Consider the following 22,950-nt stretch of genomic DNA (forward strand, 5'->3'; position numbering starts at 1 on the left):
TTTCACAATTTCATAATTAATTTCATAGTTAATTAATTATTTATGCGGAAAGAACAAAGTACATCAGATGGATATAGGATGTCTTTAAAAGATAGGAAAAGAATCGATGATCATAGAGAGAGATTGAAAGTAGTAAATATATTTATAGTGTGTATCAGAGAAGATGATAATGATGACAGTGATTAAGATGATGATGATCATCATCATCATCATCATCAACTGTATGCTTGATGATGATATTAATGATGATGATGATCATCGTCATCAATGATTGAGATGCTGCTAATGATGATCATCATCGATGATTAAGATGCTAATGATGATCATCATCGATGATTAAGATGCTAATGATGATCATCATCATCAGCATCTTAATCATCGTTATCAAATGCAGCCCCAATCAACAGAGGTGGACCAGATCCACCTGGACCAGAGGTGTGCGGGGAAGTTTTCCAGGGTTTTCTAACCTTGGCTCTCAGTGGCCCTGTTTATTCAAATACTGTACCCTAAAAATAACTCATTGGGATTTTATATCAAAATACCTTACATATAAAATATGTACTTACGTACATATTTAATATGTTATATTAATAATAATTTTTTATAATATTTACTAAAAAATATATATATATTTTTTGACATTTTTACTACATGAGACTTGTTTCAGTTTTTAACCCTGTCCCATTTTACCCCTGTATCATTGTGTTTTAACTAGTTTTGTTAGTTTTTAAATAAAATAAGTCAATCACTAAAGGCAGAAATAACAACTCATAATAAATATTCATATGATAAATAATCGGACAATAAAATCTTTTTCTCTTATTTTAACAGATTTAGATGAACTTAATTTAAGAGAAAAAATGTCAAGTAAAGAAAATAAGTTTTTATGATGCTCTACAACATACGAGAGATAACCAAAGGAAAAAATGATATTGCTGTTTCTTGGCACATTGCATACCAAACATTGTTAATAGACATTAAATAATTTATTTTAACTGCTTTTTCTTTGCTTAGAATCAAATAAGAAGATACTGTCAACTGTTTTCCCTGGATGGTTAATGTTTTTGTATGAAAAATTGTGTTTAAATTTGGTTCAAACGGTTAAAGAAGTACTTCTTGAGCATGATGAAGAGATATTTTTGCATATGAGATAGAGCCTGAAAAATAAAACATTTTTTATTATATTGCATGAAAATTTATTATATTGCATGAAAATTTATTATATTGCATGAAAATTTATTATATTGCATGAAAATTTATTATATTGCATGAAAATTTATTATATTGCATGAAAATTTATTATATTGCATGAAAATTTATTATATTGCATGAAAATTTATTATATTGCATGAAAATAAACAAACAAGTAGCTTATCAATTATTATGATTGCATTACCTTCATGCTTACCTGGAACAATTTCATTACTTCTTTAAAGAAGACGTCTACAAGCTTCATGCATTTGAAATCTTTTTGAAAATAAATATATAGGCTTTTTGAATTGCTGACAAACTCTTGCTAGCTTTTTAAAAATCTGATGTCGTTGTTCAAAACGCATGCACCAGAAAGTTTTCATTGTTCCCATGTGGCTTGAAAGGTCAGGATAATGTGTGATAAAATGGAGCTTTGCTGCTACTTTAGTGCCGTTATATAATGTTTTGATATAGTTAACAAGTTGTGGAATCAGAAAATGCAATGATTCAATATGTTCATTACAACGGCTGTTTAATATCAATAAAATATTACAATGGATAATGATCATATCCCAATAAGGTGCATTTTCGTCATTAAAATTATCAAAAACAAACAATGGCAAACATAATGAAATGGTTAGCATCTCACCAGCAGTTAGTGCCAGCTTTGATGTCATATAAGTTGATGTCAATATTAAATTCACTGGCAATTTTAGATCTCTTAGCAATAAATTCATACCAAACAGTGTTAGTTTTCGCTTGAACATATACTGATTCAAAAATGTTGAAATTACAACATGGCTTATTCCTTTCGAAAAATCATGCATAAAATCACTTGGAAAAAATTCAGGCAAAAATACATATGGTAAGTGTAAAAACGGAGATACAGACATCCATGTTGTTGTTTTGAACTATCAACAATGTAAGATTCGTAAGTTCTTTGAAATTTATTTGTGTTTTCCTGTCTAACATAGAAGTAACAATGTCCACATATGTATCCACTATGAAAATGTGATTGCAAACCGAGAAGTGGATGAGCTGTTAAATTGTCAGCAGCTATAAAACATGCAGCTACATGATACTCTTCATCATTTACACAAAATGTATTAAATAATAAGTTGAACAAGTCATCAATATTTGGCTTGCAAAACTCATAGAGTGTAATTTTTTTAAAGCACTTTTAAATTACACAATGAAGGTAAATGATAATTGCCCATTTTAGATGCATTGTTCTTTTGGTTTAAAATAGAAAAATAAATTGCTGACATTTTATGTACACCCCTGCTGGTGCCAATTGGGTTACATAGTTCTAACTCATCTGAATACAAACCAATGTATACTGTTTTGTTTGGATCTGAAAATGGTAGTATAGAATTTTGAAAGTAGCTTGATTTTGAAAAAGATAAAGAATCTGGGTGCAAAATTGTTTGACCTTTCAGAATAATTTTTAGGTTTTCTCCAAGAGGTACATGATAAAAAAAATCCTCGCCAACAGTAACTTTCACTGCTTTTACATGACCCAATCCACCTAAATAAGCATCAAATTTATCAGGGCTCATACAATGTGATAAATATAAATCAATGCTGTTGTCTCTTTGAAGTTTATACAGGAAAGATTGTGCATATGGGTTGTGAATTGATATGCCAGTCTGTTGCAAAAACTTTCAAACGATCTACAAACATCACCCAATATAGCTTTAACTGAATCACCGTGCAGTAAAAGTAACTTTTTAGAAGTTTTTTCAGAAACTAAATGATAGTTCATCGTTATCATAAAAACCTTTTCATTTGATCAAATATGTCAAATATATCAGTTGACTGCATATTTATCTTATACTATTAAAAATTATCAAATCCAATTGAATAGCAGACTCAATCTGAATCTGTGTAGTAATATGTTTCAGTTCATCTTGATGCCTTCTAAAAACATGATTTTTTGCAACAATTTAGTTTACAAATTTAGCAGATAATTTTTCACTGGCAATAAAAAAATTTTTGCAAGCATATTTTTTTTATCATATGTTGAAAAGGTGTCAATTCGATTTCTTTTTATTTTTCAAAATTCTTTAATGAAAAACACTTGATTTTTCCATTACTATAATATCTCTTGATGTATCACTGAAAAAGCTTCAAGAAAAGGGACAGTGCTGGCCAAAATGCAAAATTATATTATATCTGCTGTTAAAATTTCAACTGAAGCTCAGCTTGAACAGCAAACATTTGATGAAAAAAATACTCGCAGAAAGAAACGACTGGACTTCGATGTAACAATAAGCGGCTTACTCAGGTTGAAAATCAGTGGCTAGCATAAGTGTTTTATACTATAGAGGATTCAGTAACTGCAGTTCTTGCTGACAAATTTTCTTCACAGCATTTTTTTTCCCAGCACATTTTTAGAAAGCATAGAAATCTTTTTATTGAAGAAAATTAGTCATAATTTTCATAACTCTAATTCACAAGATAAAATTCAACCAGTGCTTGAAAAATTCAAAATTGGTATCAGTTTAAATGAATTTGCTACTGAAATGGTTGATTTTATGGAAAAAAAGTAATTCACCGGGCCCTCTGAAAATTCGTACCTGCTTTTCACGTGCCACCACGTCTCTGATTTGTATATATATATATATATATATATATATATATATATATATATATATATATATATATATATATATATATATATATGTATATATATATATATATATATATATATATATATATATATATGTATATATATATACATATATATATATATATATATATATATATATATATATATATATATATATATATATATATATATATATATATATATATATAAAATCATCATCATCACCAAGTTCTCTAAACTTATCATTCACTAATATTCGTGGTCTTCAAAGTAACTTTTCTTCTGTTGAGTCTTATCTCTTGCAAAGTTCACCAGACCTACTTGCTCTTTGTGAGACTAATTTGAGTTCGGCTTTCTCATTTTGTGATCTTAGAGTTGATGGTTATCTTCATCTAATTCGTAAAGAATCCAATAGTCACATGCTTGGCCTCGGCATTTACAATCGTAAGAATTCACCCATTTGTCGTGAAACTAGGTTTGAATCCACAGACTATTCTTTCATGTGCTTCCTTTTAGCACCAATTCACTCTAATGCCTTTCTCATTGTTCTATATCGCTCTCCTTCATCTCAAGACTGCACTCTCTTTGACATTATTTCTGATCATATTGAACAAGCCCTCTCTTTATACATCAGCTAATATAGTCGTTGTTGGTGACTCACCACCCTAAATGGGTTGGCTCTAGCGCCAGTGACTCTGCAGGCATTAAAGCCCACAACTTTTGCCTTTCTCAATCCCTAACTCAAATAGTCAACTTTCCAACTGGCTTTCCTGACAACCCGAATCATCTACCTTCTCTACTCGACTTATGTCTTGTTTCTGATCCTAGTCAGTACTCAGTTTCTCCACATTCACCCTTAGGTTTTTCTGATCACAGTTTGATCTCTCTTAAACTAATATCTCATTCTTCTTCATCACCTGAATCCCCTTATTATCGACCCTCTTACAACTACAGTAAAGCTGACTGGGATTCTTTTCGTGATTTTCTTCGTGATGGCCCTTGGGTAGAAATCTTTGGTCTTTCTGTCGACAAATATGCTTCTTACATAACTTCGTGAATTCAAATTGGCATGGAATCTTTTATTCCCTCTCGACAATTCCAGGTCAAGCCTCACTCTCCTCAATGGTTTTCCACATACTGTGCTGCTGCAATTGCCAATCGAAACCGTTACTTCCATATTTATCAGCAAAACAATTCTCCAGAAAACAGACGTCTGTTTATTACTGCTAGAAACAATTGTAAAAAGGTTTTGCCTAACGCCAAAACCCGCTATTCTCAGGTCATGAAATCTCGTATCTCATCTCAAAAATTAAGCTCTCGTGACTACTGGAGAATCTTTAATAATATCAATAATAAGGGCAAATCTATATTTCCACCTCTCTTGTATGGTTCAGATTTTGTCACCTCACCTAAAGACAAAGCCGAATTGTTTGCTAAAAACTTTTCATTAATATCATCTCTTGATTCCACTAGTTGCGTTCTACCTGATATTGCCAACAAACCGCTTGATCCATTGCTTGACATTCATATCACTCCTTGACATTCATATCAGCATCTATGACATTCATATCAGCATCTATGACATTCATATCAGCATCAGTATCTAAAGTGATTTCCTGCCTAGACTCTTCTACAGCTTGTGGCCCGGACAACATACCTGTTATTGTCTTGCAGAAGTGTTCTCCGGAACTGTCATCTATACTCTCAAAACTATTCAACAAGTGCTTATCAGAGTCTTGTTTTCCAGCCTGCTAGAAAGCGGCATCTGTTATCCCTATCTTCAAAAATTCTGGAGAGTGGTCTGATTCGTCTAACTACCGTCCCATAAGTCTTCTTTCTATCATAAGCAAGGTTTTTGAATCTTTAATTAACAATCACCTAATTTCTCATCTTGAATCTAATAACTTACTTTTTGACCATCAATATGGATTTCGATCTTCTCGTTCAACAGCTGATTTGCTAACAGTAATAACTGACAGGTTTTATCGTGCATTAGATGTAAAGAGGTTAAAACCAGCGCTCTTGACATTTCAAAAGCTTTTGATAAAGTTTGGCATGCTGGTCTTCTCCATAAGCTTTCTTCTTATGGTGTATCCGGCAACATCTTTAAGATTATTGAATTCTTCCTTTCCAATCGTAGCATAAAAGTTGTCCTCGATGGACAACACTCTTCTTCTTATTCTGTAACTTCAAGGGGTTCCTCAAGGTTCTATCCTTGGCCCTATACTCTTTTTAATTTATATTAACGATCTTCCAGATATTTTCACATCTAAGGTGGCAGTGTTTGCTGATGATACTACCATTTATTCTTGTCGTGATAAGAAACCAACACCCTCTGATTGCTTGGAGGGGGCATTTGAGCTTGTAAAGGATCTCACTTCTGCTACAGCATGGGGGTCACAGTGGCTGGTGAACTTTTATTCAGATAAAACTCAATTTTGTTCAGCCAATCATTTTCGCAATAATTTAGATCTTCCTATAATTATGAACGTTGATGTACTCGATGAGTCACCTACTCTTCATCTTCTAGGATTAACTCTTACTTCTAATCTTTCTTGAAAACCATATATCAAATCAGTTGCAAAATTAGCATCTGCTAAGGTTGCATCTCTTTATCGAGCTCGTCACTTTCTTACTTCGGATTCTATTCTCTATCTCTATAAATCTCAAATCCGGCCTTGTATGGAATATTGTTGCCATATCTAGGGCGGATCTTCTAATGATTCCCTTCCTCTTTTAGACAAGGTGCAAAAACGCATTGTAAACATAGTTGGACCTGCTCTTGCAGCCAACCTCCAACCATTATCACATCGTCGTAATGTTGCTTCTCTTTATCTTTTCTACAAATGCTATAATGGGCACTGCTCTAAAGAGCTAGCGTTTCTTGTGCCATCTACTAAAATTCATTCTCGTGTTACTCGTCATTTAATTAAGTATCATCCTTTTTCTGTGACTGTTCCTAAGTGCTCGAAAAACGCTTATTCGTCTAGTTTTTTTCCTCGAACATCAGTTTTTCGGAATTCGCTTCCTTCATCTTGCTTCCCTGATTCATATAATTTGCAATCTTTTAAGTCGTCCGTCAATCGTTATCTTGCTCTATAATCTTCATCTTTTCTCTTTCAGTAACTTTAATTAGTGGCTGCTTGAAGCCGTGTTGGAAGCGAAGATGTTTAAAAAAAAAAAAAAAAACGATTATAAAAGATGTATGTAATAGTTGTGTTAAGACTTTTAAATAAATTGAGTAAATCTTGAATAAATTTAAATAACTAAATTATTTAGTTATTTAAATTTCAATTTATTTAAACATTCAAAATAAATTTAAAAAATGTATTTAATATGGGATTTTTAATTAATTTTGAATGAAATTTTAATAAAATTATAAAGTAATTCTTAATAGCTTTTTATATTTTAATATCATATTTAAATAATAATGAAACAAAACTATACAAAAGTGTAATTCCATGTCAATTGAGCCAGAAAATTTCAAAAATGTCACCATACATCTCAGATTTTGCTGATTTTTATACAGTTGAGAGTACTTAGTAAAACAAGAAATCATAGAAAACTTTAGCTTCTAGCTCCAAGAGGATCCTGAAATATGATCATTTTACCTTCAACTGATCTTGGTCATGCCCCTCTTGTCCTCTCAGAATTATGACCTTTGTGTAAAGGTTCCAAGTCACATAGCTTTATAAAAATTTGATATTTTGACTTGAAAAATTTGTACCTGCTTATTTCATGGTTGAAGAATCAAATGAAATAATCAATATTATAAAAAAATATTTTTAAGTACCTGTAATTATCAATTTAAGTAAAATTAGGCAATTTTTTATATACCTGATTTTGATGCTCAAGAAACCCGCGTGGCCTTGATGATATAAAAAAAAAATATTCTACACATTATTCTAAATTTTATGATCTTTCAGAAAACATAAGAATTTTGATCTGCAAGTATATGGATTTCCATATATTGATAACGGAGCACATGCCCCACTTTTTTGTAGCCGAATCTTGCAATACATTTTCCACTACCTTTCAGACTAGCTAGAGCTATGAAAATTTCTGTATCCATATAGTGTCGATAAACGAGCATTTTAAAATTAAAAAAGGGCCCAAGACACTGGGGAGGGGGCTGGGGGCATATGCCCCACTTTTTCAATCACTGTTTAGTTTTGTATTACCATGGTGATTGCTTAAGTTGCTTTCATTAAATTAATTACGATTGGTTTCTCATTTTTAAATTAATCTCAAATTGTTTTTAGTGTTACAGTAAAAATGGATTCATGTAATTTTGGAAAAAAGTTAAATGATACTTGTCATAAACTAAGTTATTGTAGAAAGATTGATTTAAAGAAGTTTGCTATAGAGAAGATGCCAGAGAAGAATTTATTTGGAGATCTGGAATAACAGACGATAAAATTTTAACAATCTGCCTTCATCATGCAAAGATTTTTGGTACACACTTTGAAAAGAAGCACACAAAATGTTGTAGTTTATTGGACAAGCATAAATCAAAAAGAAAAGCAATCAAAGGTAAAAATTGTTGATAAAAAAGTATTGTAAAATCTTTTTTGAATAATGAAATTAAATCTACTAGTTTATAAAAGTTTAAAAAAAAGCTAATCTTGTAATGCATTATATATTGAAATAAGTACAAATAATTTTCATATTGATATGTTATTACTAAAATCAAATTGTTCTTTTCATTTCAGGGAGTCATGTAATAACATTAGACATGGCAAAACAATTGAGAATTAATTTTCCAAATGTTGTGCCTGGATATCAACTATGTTGGAGCTGCTTTGATGCTATAATCAGTAAATTTCATGAACAAGATAGTTGTAAACTTAAAGAATCTTTTTCATGTAGTACTTCTGAAAAGTCACAAGAGGCATTAAATGTTAGTTTGGAAATAATATATGTATCCCCAATAAAACCTAATGGTATTCCAAAGCATCAACGGTTATCTGTTGCTAAAAGTAAAGTTATAAAAACAATGTCAAAGTATAAAGAGTATATTTCAAAAGTATATAATGCTAGGGAAGAAGATCTGAAACATAAAATTCCTCATACGAAAATTATTGACAAAAGTAAATGTGATGATCTAGACAAACTAACAGCAAAAATAAAAGAAAAGTTAATTGTTTCTGACCAAAAAACTTAAATTCAGTTGTTAACATTTACACCCGAGTCTTGGTCAAGAAATTTTGCTGCAAGATATTTCAACGTCACTATATACCAAATTAAAGAAGCGCAAACTAAAGAAAATAAGTGAGATTTTTTCAGTTCCAGTCACTAAGAAAGGAAAAATATTTTAAGAAATAACATTAAATAGAGTCAACAATGTATACCATGATGAGGAATTTATTAGAAAAACGTCTGGTAAAAAAGATTACATAAGTATTGGTAGAAAACAACACATGCAAAAGCGCCTTATTTTATATAATCTTAAAGAACTTTATGTTTCTTTTAAAACTAAATATCCTCAAGAAGTTATTGGATTTTCTAAGTTTTTCAGTTTAAGAACAAAATGATGTATAACTGTTGGAGCATCAGTCACTCATTCTGTTTGTGTATGTACCCTCCATCAAAATGCAATACTCTTGACCAATGCTATACAAATAAAATGTACTTACAAAGATCTGATGACAAAAGTTGTTTGTGATGTGACAAGTAACGAGTGCATGGTTCATCGATGTCCGAGCTGTCCAGGTATAGTTTCTTTAAAGAAGTTTCTGGATGCACAATTATTTGACAATGACAAGGAGGTGTCATTCAATCACTGGCAGAAAACAGACAGAACAACATTGGTCTATCAGACAACAACAATGGAAGAACACAAATTGATGTTATCAGAGGCAATAAACAAGTTAACAGCTTATTCCTACATTGCAAAATGTCAAGCAAGATACCTAAAGCAACAAAAGGAAAATTTAGCAAAAGACTGCTGTATTGTCTTAGGTGACTCTGCAGAAAACTTCACTTTTGTGATTCAAGATGAAATCCAAAGTTACCATTGGTGCCAAAGTCAATGCACATTGCACCCCGTTGCCATCTATTTATTAAACGAAAATGACCAACTTGAAGAAAAATCGTTTTGCTTCATGTCAGAAGATAATGAGCATGACACTGGTTTTGTGTATAAAGTTCAAACACAAATAGTTAACTATTTTAAAGAATATCATCCTAAAATTTCAAAGATTCTTTTTTTTTCTGATGGTTGTGCTGCACAGTATAAAAATCACAATAACCTTTATAATATCTGTCTTCATAAAAATGATTTTGACATTGATGCAGAGTGGACGTTTTTTGCTACAAGTCATGGTAAATTACCATGTGATGGTATTGGTGGCACTGTAAAACGATTAACTACAAATGCAAGTCTACAAAGGCCCATAAATGACCAGATATTGAATTTTAACATAATGTTTGACTACTGTACTAACAATATTAAAGGGATTATTTTTTTCAAGATTGAAAAAGAAAGACTGACAGAATTGCGCACCACTTTGAAAACACGTTTTGAGCTAAGTAGAACAATTCCTGGAACTAGAGGCTATCATCAATTTAAACTAGAATCTATAGATACTATTAGCTTTAAACGAACAAGTGAAGATGTTCATATAACAGGCATTTTTTCTTTTTCTGGTATTCAAAGTTCTCAAAATGATCAGCAAATTTACATTGATGCCTTGATATTGGTTGAATTCATTATGTGTAAATATGATGCGTTTGATTGGATTGGTATGATCAATGAAATTGATAATACAGAGAAAGAAGTTATGGTAACGTTTATGCACCCGCACGTTCCTTTTAATAAACCTTTCTGGCCATCTAGAGTAGATGAGTGTTGGGTGCCAATTACCAACATAACTTGTATAATTGATGCACCTATAACAACAAATAGACGTTTTTATACTTAGACCCTTGATGCATCTAAGCTAATCTTATCATTATCTTGACTTTCTTTTTTTTGTATTTAAATTTGTAAATAATGAAGTAAAACGGAACAAGTATAAAGCAATAAGAATTTTTGAACACATTTATGTGTTAAAATAAAATAAAATAAAAAAACAATGCCTGTTATATTCACATCTTCACTAAAGCAAAGAATCTTTACCAGGGTTGGACTCAAGGTGGACCACCTGGAACTGTTAAGACATCACTCCTAATGGGTGGTTAATAGTAGAACATTTACTAGATGGTTTATGGAAATATACTTACCTGTTGCTATTTTAAAAGCCGAAACAACATTGTTAATTGGGGATAATCTTGGTTCACATTTTTCTCCTGAAGTTATTGAAACCACGATTCAACATAACATCAAGTTTATAACAATGCCCCCAAATACAACTCATCTCTGTCAACCACTAGATGTTGCTGTATTTAGAGGATTAAAGCAGTCGTGGAGGAGTATTCTTTTGAAGTGGAAAGTAGAAAGTCGTATCAAAGGAGCAATCCCAAAGGAACACCTACCTACGCTTTTAAATAAATTGAATAACACTTTGCGGCTAGAAGCTTTGATCAGCGGATTTCGAGCAACGAGAATCTACCCAATGGAAAAAACAGAGGTTATAAAACGCCTTCTAAAAAAATATAAAAATCCTCGAGGTAAAGACACCGTTATGATTCTTAACGAATCTGTTTTAGATATTTTAAAAAATAATCTAGGATTAGGCGCAAATCCACCTGCAAAACGCAAGCCAAATGGTCCAAAGGTGGAACCAGGTAGAAGAATTCATTGTTTAGAAAATTCAATATCATCAAGTTCAACAGAGCTTAACAACAACACAGATTGTAATTGGTACTGTGCTTTATGTAACAAAAAGTGGGTAGAGTTAATGATGTATGGATTCAATGCGACAATTGCAGTAAGCCATATCACCTCCAGTGTTGTGGCCTCATTTATGATAAAGATTATTATTATGAGCTCAATATTGAAAAATATCAACTTTGTATGCGTGTGAATCATTTAAAAAATTGACAGTTGATGTCCTATTTTATGTAGGATAGATTTGTAAATATTGTGATACATGTAGATATATATTAAAAAAACTAGGTTTTAAAACTGAATTAAAAAAAAATAGTTCTTTATAAAATAAATTTTCTGTTATCTGTTTGATCTTTAACAGTATTTTCCCCCATTTTATTATTGTAATATAGCCTTAATTTAGAATATGAAAACGATATGTAGTGTTCTAAGTCACCCCAAATCGACTGTTCATTTTTACCCCGTTTTGGAAATACGTATATACTTGTGTAAAACCAGAAAACGGTATTTACTTAATAGTGTTAATCAGGCTCACAACTTTTACAGAAAGCTGAAAAGTATAATGTTCTGTTGCAAAAAAAAATGGTAGTGATTAGGCAAACAGTTTTCTTCCATGATGCAAAAATGTTCAAAAAACGTTTATTGTCGATTCACGGTATTTTTAATTGCCAATCACATAAGGAATATCCTTATTTACAAAAATTTGAATGAGAAATAATTCTGTATTTTTAAAAATGGTTAAAAAAGTTACCATTCTATGTTATCATTCTATATTAAAAGTTACTATTCCATAATTTAATTTTTTGAAAGATTGTAAACAGTTTCTGAAATTTTTCGATGTTGCAAACTAGTTATTAAAAACTTTGAACCCCACCACTTTTGAACAACTTTGAACCCCACCACTTTTGAACCCCACCACTGAATCTTCAGTCTTAAAAAGCTATTATACTTACCACAGTATTAAAGCAAAAGATGCCAAAGAGGTAGCTCACAGAAAAAGGAGTTTAGTTCATAAAAATACATCTACCTAGAATCCATCCTGTTTGTTTTTTGTAACACTTTTTAAATGCTTTTAAGCACTAATTTTATATATTTCCAGGGCTGATAACACGTTTTCGAAGTAGAAAGGGAGGTTTGTCAGTTAATAAAAGAAAGGTTTTTATATCTTTAAATTTCTATAAAAATAATTAAAAATTTTAAAAAAAAACTATGGGGGAGCAGGAGGGGAAAGGGGTTGTTGGGCTTTTGATATTTTTACGCTGTTTTGATATTTTGAGGCTCATGTCTCAACTAAGAAATTTTTTTTCTTTTTAAGGAGTGAAATGCTGATAGAAATTGATCCTTTACTGTCTCAGTGACATCTGGAAAAGCTAAATATTCAGCTTGTTTTTGTAATCGAGTCACAAAACTTACAGTACTTTCTTCTTATTTTGTTTTGTGCTCGTAAAAATATAACTTTTATATGTGATATTACTCTTGGATTTTAAAAATATGTTAAATATGTATAAAGCTTGTTTTTATAATGACTGATTCCACAAACCGTATGTATACACATATAATAAACTAAATAATCAAATTCCGTGTAACTGCCATAACTTGTATTAGCAATTTTCATTTAATTTTTTATTTTGTGTCTTTATATAAGATTTAAGTTATCATCGGAATGAGTAATTGAGATAATCCGTACAAAAAACTGGCAATTACCGGCTAAATTATTGTTATTTGCTGGAACGAAAGTTAGCAATTTATTATTAGTTATTAGGTATTACAATACCTATTTGTGACAAAAAAAACTTTTATATTTTTATAGTGAATTTTTATCCGACAACTGGTATCGACAAACCTTTTAGCCTCGTTATAGTAACAGACATATCTTAAAACCACTGATGGACGTTTTTTTTTTAAACTTACATCGGTAAATTCTTTGAATGACAAAAAATTAATAAGTTTTGATATATAAAAATACTTTTTGTAATAATCAGCTTTTTTTATTGAAAAAAATATTCATCGAAATGTTTTGTTTTTTAAACATGCATTAATAAAAACAGTAACATATTCTAAACTTCTTGATAGTGGAGGATAACCTAATAATAAATATGAGAGAAGTAGAGAGTTTCAAAACTGCTAATTAAAACATTTTTAATTTCTAACAAAAACTGGAACGTATTGTTTCGATAGCGACTTAACTGAGATTAAGTAAAATAAATGCTTTAAAAACGACTGTTACATTAATATAATTAATATGGATGAGGTTTAACGATAAAAGGGCGTGGGGTATATATTAGTTCACCAAAAACTATTTTGAAAATAATTCATTATAACCGTATTGAAAAGAAAATTATTAGTTGCATTTTGTAGATGTTGGTGGTCAATCTTAAGGGACGACAAATTTTCTGTGATGTGTACAAATATATTTCATATGATCAGGTGTAGGAAAGAAGAATGAATATTACTAACATTATCTCCTGCAATTTATCATCAAATAAACAGCAGCTGGTTTTAATATATATTTATTTTTTATACAAGAATACAAATAAGAAAAAAAAAAGTTTTTTTTTTGCTGTCTGTAAAGACGTGTTAGTTTTCATCCTAAAAATAAAATAAAAATAAATAATTTTTTTTTTTGGTAAACAATTTTACAGTATTAAAAACAAAACAAAAAAGTAATTTTCCAACAAGAAAACATTTAAATATATATCTATTCGATATATTTTATATAAACTAAATATATATTAAGCTAGTTTCTAATCAAACAGGTATTAAAGATTAAATATGAACTATAAAAAATTAGGGGCTTTTTGAAAAGATTACTGCAACTATATAAAAATAGGGGCTCTATGAAAAGATTGTAATAATGAAATGTTTTCCGTATCTTCTTTGAGCCCCCCTCTCTGCTTTTACTTTATTTTAATTATTATGCATTTTTCAGTATTTATTTATGTATTCTTTTCTATTGTTTATGTACTAAACGTGCATTGTAAAAATAATATTTATACCATGTTTAACAAAAAAGAAAAAAGAAATTTATAGATTATTTTTTTTTACTGTAGAAGGAAAAATAAGAACATGGATTTAAAAAAAAAAAAACGTGAACATGTTTAGCATGAATTATAATTTGTCCGAAGCAATACTACGCATGCTCCCGCAATTAATATCTCATCTCAACTTAAGGCGCAGCCTTAGCTTATCCAAAAGTGAAGTGATTATCCAAAAGTGAAGCAAAAATAAACTTTACAAACAGACGTTAGTTTATGGCAAAACAAATTTGATTGATGAGTTTGCCCTTGCATTTACCTTATATTTTTTTGTTAATATTCTTTATTGTGCATACAACTGCACAAAAGAATATAAAATTGTTACAGAAGTATCATTTACGGGTAAGAGTTTGTATTCAATATAACAGTAATAAAAATAGTTTTAAAGAATAACTTAGTAATTAATGTATTAAGTCTTTCCAAGATTATATCCCGTAAAAATATTTTTACTTTTTGAATAGAGGCATTATTCATACAATAATTAAACTAAAATCTTATTTCTTGCACAAAATAACGTCACATCAAAATTATTCCTTAAATTCTACCTGCTTACCTGTTTAGGACAACATTTTTTATATCCACAAACGTACTTTCCATAGCCGCCTAAAAATAAAAACATTATAATAAAAGTCTATCAATACTTTAATTTCTTTTATATATATATATATATATATATATATATATATATATATATATATATATATATATATATATATATATATATATATATAGCTAGCTACCATAGTCGTCTAAATAATTGAGAATTGTTTAAACAATTTACTTTTAATAAAATTATATTTAAAAACTTAACAGTTTATCTTTTTTTTTAAAACGTACATTTAAAAGGTTTTTCCACAATAGTTTTACAACATTTTCTGTAGCCGCAAACGTAACTTCCATAGTGGGCTGTAAAATTATTAAAAAAATATTTCTTTTGATATCTGAAATATTTTTATTATGTTAGTGTTAAAATCTGTAACTTCCATAGTGGCCTGTAAAATTATTAAAAAAATAATTCTTTTGATATCTGAAATATTTTTATTATGTTAGTTTTAAAATCTGTTTTCATTTTGCTCGACTCTTACTTATTCGATATTCTAATTGTCGGCCTACCTTCCAAAATAAAATAAATAAAAAACGTACATTTAAAAGGTTTTTCCACAATAGTTTTACAGCATTTTCTGTAGCCGCAAACGTAACTTCCATAGTGGCCTGTAAGATTAATAAAAAATTTTTCTTTTGATATCTGAAATATTTTCATTATGTTAGTGTTAAAATCTGTTTTCATCGTGCCCGGCTCTTACTTAGCCGATATTCTAATTATCCCTCCGACCTTCCTCCGAAAGAAAAATAAATAAAAAACATACATTTAAATGGTTTTTCCACAATAGTTTTACAGCATTTTCTGTAGCCACAAACGTAACTTCCATAGTGGCCTGTAAGATTAATAAAAAAATTTTCTTTTGATATCGAAAATATTTTCATTATGTTAGTGTTAAAATCTGTTTTCATTATGTTAGTGTTAAAATCATGTTCATCATGCCCGACTCTTACTTAGCCGATATTCTAATTATCCCCCCGACCTTCCTTCAAAATAAAATAAATAATAAACATACATTTAAATGGTATTTCCACAATAGTTTTACAGCATTTTCTGTAGCCACAAACGTAACTTCCATAGTGGCCTGTAAGATTAATAAAAGATTATTACTTTTGATGTTTGAAATATTTTCATTATGTTAGTGTTAAACCTGTTAACATCATGCGCGACTCCTACTAAGCCAATATTCTAATTATCCCCCCGACCTTCCTCCCAAAATAAAATAAATAAAAAACCTACATTTAAATGGTTTTTCCACAATAGTTTTACAGCATTTTCTGTAGCCACAAACGTAACTTCCATAGTGGCCTTTAAGAATAATAAAAAAAAGTTTGAAGAAATTTTTTTCATAAACAAGTGTTCTTATTAACAGATTTTATTATGAAGTTACTGTTAGTTCATATAAACTCAACTTACACTTAAAAGGCTTTTCTACTTTTATCATGCAGCATTTCTTATGCCCACAAACATAACTTCCGTAGCTGCCTATAAGATTAAAAAGTTATTATTAATAAGCGTTCTTAATTTTTATAGTAATAAAATTTTTACAAACTATTATAGAGTTACTATAGGGAAACAATTTTTTCCAAATGTTTAAGGACTGCAAAAAATATCGTAAGAATCAATTGTTTTGCTTCAAAAAAAAAAAACTGAAGTAAAAAAATTTAAACTGCGCATTATTATTATAACGTTGTTATATTTTTAATCTTTCCCATTCTTGTAGAAAATTGGACAAAAAGAATGTCATCGGAACGGCGTTCTGGTGTGCTGCGGCTTATTTCTACCCCCGCTTAACCCACAAACGCAAATTCATTCGTAATAAAGTAGAAAGTTTATCTAATAACCAAATAGTTAATAAAAATATTTATTTTGATTATACTACAAAAAAATTTCCTTCCAAAGATGTCTGACTTACATTTAAATGGTTTCTTTTCGGCTATTTTACAGCATTTTTTATGACCACAAACTTGACTACCGTCGTCACCTTAATAGTTAAAATTTTTAATCATGCATATTACATTGTCTATATGTAAAGAATAATACCATATAAGAATAATACCATATAAGCATAATACCATTAAAAGAAACGTCAAACCAACTTACATTTAAACGGTTTATCTTCATTTGTATATGTCTTACAACAATTTTTGTATCCACAAATATGGCTACCGTCGTCACCTAAACAGTGCACAATACATCATTGGTTCTAACTGATAAATTTAATAAGAATCTACTTGAAGGAATTTTAGAACTTACATTCAAATGGTTTTTCTTCGTCTGAATATGACTTACAACATTTTTTATATCCACACACATATTTTCCGTAATCACCTAAAAAGTTAAACAGAGTATTGTAATTGTTATTGCTTTGATTGAATTACATAAACTAAATACGTTGTCAAAACAATATTTTTTAAATATATGTGCAACATTTCTTCTACTCAAATACTTGCAGCCACTAAAGTAACTCTTTGTTAATTCTTTGTAACTCTGAAAAAACGCTTTAATATTGCTATAGTTATTAGTATTATCTATTTATTTACCTATCACAACCCGCCCTCCTTGCACTCTACCGACTCAACTAGTATAGTTGCTGTTATTACTGGTTCAAACATTAAAATAAATTTACAGAATATAAATTATAAATTTCGTTAAAATCCTTATAAGAAGTGTATGTCTCTTACATTTGAACGCGTCTTCATCTTCGTTTATATCAGATTCACAACTGATGAAAGCAGTTACTGTAAATAAACAATAAATAAGTATCAGCATCATCGATTTTTGAGTATTAGATTTGGATTATATAACCAAAGTGTAGTTATTTTTACTGTTTTTTTTTTTCTCATTTTCTTCCATGGGTTTAATACTATTTAAATCTTCTTAAAAACCGCAAAAAAATCATTCCCCCATGGTTCTAATAGTTTGATGACCAAAGAGTTTTTTCACAAGCCATCAGTTGTTGTTTTTTAATTATATGTTATTAGCGGATATTTCGTTTCATCATTTATATTTGACCTAAAATTAGTGTGCGTAATAACAACAGTTAAACCTGTGTAGATTATGCGTGGTCAGCTGCATTAAAGCAAATGTTAGAAAAATAAAAATGTTTTAGTACTATATTAACTATTTAGAGTAATTTAAATAATATTACTCATAAAAACAATCCTTAAGTTGCTTGCAGTAATAAAAAAAAAGTAAGCGGGAAAAAAGGGCATGAAGAGTTTATTTAGTAAAATAAACCTATCCGAATAATGGAGTTTTTTAATACATCTGTTTCTTGACGCACGCATAAAGCGTCAAGTCAACCAATTTGTAATTGCAATTGATTTAAGTAATTACGTTAAATTAATTACAACTTAATTGAGTAATTATTGACACTTTTTCTTACATGTTGTTTAATGACTTACGTCTATCCCTTAAGCATTGGATAATTTGTTTCGATTTTCAGTTATCGTTTACTTTAGATACTACACATTTCAGTATCGATATCGAGATCGCGTGGTTCTGTAGTACTAATAGTACCTGTTGTATCATTGTTTTTTGGTACCAATTGTATTATTTGGTAGTGCAAAATCGGTTCTTCAAAGTAATTTAAAAAATGTAGTCTAAAACAATAAATTTATATAATTACTGAAAACATTATAACTGACTCATATAGTTTATATTTTACTCATAAACTTATAGTATATAAATACTGAAAACATTATAACTGACTTATAAAGTCTATTATTATATTGAAATTCCCAAGGGTAATGTGGTATAGATTAAAGTCATATTTATATTAGGTTGCTGCAAAAATAATCTCGTTTTTCAACCGTTAACTTTGAACAAACATAACTCAGCATAGAATAAACTTTATTAATCGAAATAAGAACCATTACAATCAACACATTTTTGCCAACGAGAAACAAGTTTATTTATGCCGTTAGCGTAAAATTCCGAAGTCCTGGAAGCGATGAAGTCATCAAAGGTCGTTTTGACATCGTCTCGGCTTTTGAAGCATTTCTCGTGGAGGAAGTTGTCGAGATGCTTGAAAAAGTGGTAGTCGGTGGGCGAGAGGTCCGGTGAGTATGGTGGATGAGGCAGAGTTTCGTAGCCCAATGCGTTCAACTTCTGCAGGGTCGGTTGTGCGACGTGCGGCCGGGCGTTGTCGTGGAGGAGAATTGGTCCCTTCATATTGACCAATCTCGGGCACATACATCGGAGCTTTTGATGCATTTCGTCGATTTGCTGGCAGTACTTCTCTGCCGTAATCGTCTCGCCAGGATTCAGGAAGCTGTGATGGATAAGACCGGCTGCAGACCACCAAACAGTCACCATAACCTTCTTTTGGTGGAGATTCGGCTTCGGGAAGTGCTGTGGGGCCTCATCGCGGTCCAACCACTGCGCGGAACGTCGTCGGTTGTCGTAGAGGATCCATTTCTCATCACACGTCACGATCCGGTCGAGAAACGGATCGTTTTTGTTGCGCAGAAGAAGAGCAGACGATACCTCAAAACGACGATATTTTTGATTTTCGTTCAGTTCGTGCGGCACCCATTTGCTAAGCTTTTTTGACTTTCCTATTTGCTTCAAGTGGCTATCAACTGTTGAGTTATGAACGTTGAGTTCTTCCGCAACCTCTCGTATGGTTTTGCGCGGGTCGGCTTCGATTAAGGCTCTCAATTGATCGTCATCAATCTCAAACGGGCGTCCGCGACCCTCTTCATCTTCAAGGCTCTCCTCACCGCTGCGGAATTTTTTGAACCACCACTGTGCCATAAGTTCGTTAGTGGTTTCTGGGCCAAATGCAGTGTTGATATCGCGAGCTGTCTCGGCAGCTTTTCGGCCCATCTTGAACTGGAACAGAAAAATCGTGCGAATTTGTCTCTTGTCCATGATAGATTTGACGTCCTGTAAAAAATGACTAAATTATTATAAAACAAAACCAATACGATAACTAGATCAAGCGAAAAACGCGCTTTTAAATAACATATAGCATGACATCTGCCAATAATAAATTTATTCAAAAATTCATCCAAAAATATAAATATGAAAAACGAGATTATTTTTGCAGCAACCTAATAATTTATTGTTTCATATGGTATCGCAATTTTAATTTAATTTTTTTTAATGGTAATACGACTTTAACTTCATTTATTTTGTGGTATTGCTTCGGTAGTTAAATTTCTCATTAACTATTATTTTTATATATAATGTGTTTATATTTAATGTGTTCGTCGTGGTATCATAACTCGCATTGGTATCGTTTTTTATTCTTTATTTGACAATCATATGAATAAAAAATGAAACCAAAACCAAAACCCTCAGCCATTGTAGCGGCACTCTACCTATATGTCAGTCGATGCAAGTACACTCCTTGCAGGTTCTATTTAACCATTACAAAAAACTCTTTTTTTAATGTCATGGCAACTATCAACTGAACGCTATCTTTAGGATTTTTCAATCATCAATAAAACATTCTTGAAGTTTTTGTTTGGAAAAAAAGAACTATTGGGACTTGCACTTTTATTTTGTGGAAACCGTTTGTATTACTAAAGATCTTTTTTTTTATTATTTATGTATTATTTGTATTATTTACCAATTTATTAATTAAATTAGCCAAGCCAAATTTATTAATTAAATTAAATTTGTTGTATTATTTACCAATTCATTAATATAATTAAGAGTTAATTGGTAATAGTTAGATAAGCAAATGGAATAAATTATTTTCCTTTAAAAAATGTTATCTAATATGGCAAAAAACATACCACGCGTTATCAAAACAGTTTCCTTCATTTCGCTAATGTCAAAAAGAGTGCCTGTTACGTTTCTGAGAAGTTGTGGGTAATAATGTTTATTTTGATAAAAATATTATATTTTTATATTTATCTAGACCTTTTTTTGAGGATTAAGCAATATTTGATTTTAGTGTTTAATATATTTGTTATCAGCATTATTTCATCAACTGAAAACCATTTTTGATATCAACATAACATATTAAGCAAGCTATGAAGCTGTATTATTTCTAAAAACTGTCCACTAGGGCAGAACCCTATACTTTTAATATTTATCAAAGTTAGGTAATTACGAATAAAAATAATCACAATCGTCACACTTAAATGCGTTAATGTTAAAACTTAAATAGAAATAGTTTTGTGTTGAGATGTTGGAAATTAGATGCCGTGATAAGAAAATTGAAAACAATTCCAATTTTAAACTTAATAATTATAAAGTTTTTCATCAGGTTAGAGACTCTGAAAAAATAGGTGGAGGATTGTGCATTTTCATCCACAACTCTTTAGATTTCAAACTACGCAAAAATTATTTTGCTGTTACGCATTGTTTGAAATTGATATCAATTAAAGTTGTAAACAAAACTTGCAAGAACGTAGTTGTACTCGTCATAAACAGCCTTCTGGTAATAAAAAAGTATTTAACAAATAAATTAAAAACTTAATTATAAGCGAAAACTTAATTATAAGCGAATTAAAAACTTAATTATAAGCGAAGAATTGTGTGGCAAATACGTTTACTTCGTAGGCGATCTGAATTTAGATTTGCTTGAAAACAACAAAACTAAAGACGTCAGAACTTTTTTAATATTATGTTTCAAAATGGATTTATTCCAACTATAAACAAACCATAAAAATTAAAACTGGAATATTTATAACAGACATATCTGACCATTTTCCGTTTTTTATATCAGCACAAAAATTGTTAAATCGACTTTCTAAAAAAGTAAAAACTAAAAACGAGTAATTAAGGACGCTTGTCTTGTGACATTAACTAGCCTTTTATCGACAACAAACTGGGAATCTGTTTTGAATACAAAAAAATGTTAAAGAAGCTTATAATAAATTTTATTACATATTTTACACTAGAATAAAGCATTCCCAATAAGCACTAAATTTATTAAAACAAAAACTCTACAAAATCCCTGGATAACACCCGGAATCATAAAATCTTCGGAAAAAAGCAACGATTGTATGAAAAGTTCATTAAAAAAAGAACTTTTAAAAATGAAAAAAACTATAAAAACTATTATCGTCTTTTTGTGACGATTGTAAAGCGCTCAAAAAAGTTTTACTATAGTAGCCATTTACTAAAATACAAAAATGATATACAAAAAACTTGGAACATAATAAAAGAGGTTATAGGTAAAAAAATATGAATATTAGTCGTTTACTAAAAAAACTAATTATAAATGACTATGATATTATTAACAACGCAATAATTGCTAATTCGTTTAACCATGCATTTGTTAGCACACGTCTAAGTTTAGTTTAAAAATAAAAAAAAGTAAAACTTGCTTCAAATCATACCTAAACTCTAATAATAATACAATGGACATTAATATGCTAACAGAAACAGAATTAATGGAGTTGATGATCTAAGCAGTAATGTAGTAGTTAAATCAATATCTTATTTAAAAATTCCGTTTTCGCATATACTTACGCTCTCTTTAAATCAATGAATCTTTCCCGATAAACCTAAAATTGCAAGAGTAATACCTATACTAACGTCAGGTGATGACACAAGTGTCTCCAACTACAGGCCTCTCTCCATACTATCATGCTTTTCAAAGTTATTAAAACACATTATGTATTATAAAAGATTGTATTACTTTTTAGATGTAAAAAATATTCTCTATAGTAAGCAATTTGGGTTTAAAAAGAGCTACTCTACTGATAAGGCTATTGTTCATCTTGTTCATGATATATTTAAATCATTTGATGAAAATAAATATACATTAGGTGTA

General features: G+C 30.1%; 1 protein-coding gene across 1 annotated transcript; it reads right to left on the reverse strand.

Moving 5' to 3' along the window:
* Window positions 1-18,999: 18,999 nt before the first annotated feature.
* LOC136074140 (histone-lysine N-methyltransferase SETMAR-like) lies at window positions 19,000-20,120 on the reverse strand (the record flags this gene model as incomplete). Its single annotated transcript, XM_065786443.1, has 1 exon — window positions 19,000-20,120. A coding segment is annotated over one exon (1,053 nt), but the record flags the coding sequence as incomplete, so codon positions are not given.
* Window positions 20,121-22,950: the final 2,830 nt, after the last annotated feature.

The sequence above is a fragment of the Hydra vulgaris genome, chromosome 01, assembly GCF_038396675.1.
Source record: "Hydra vulgaris chromosome 01, alternate assembly HydraT2T_AEP".
Classification (NCBI taxonomy): Eukaryota; Metazoa; Cnidaria; class Hydrozoa; order Anthoathecata; family Hydridae; genus Hydra; species Hydra vulgaris.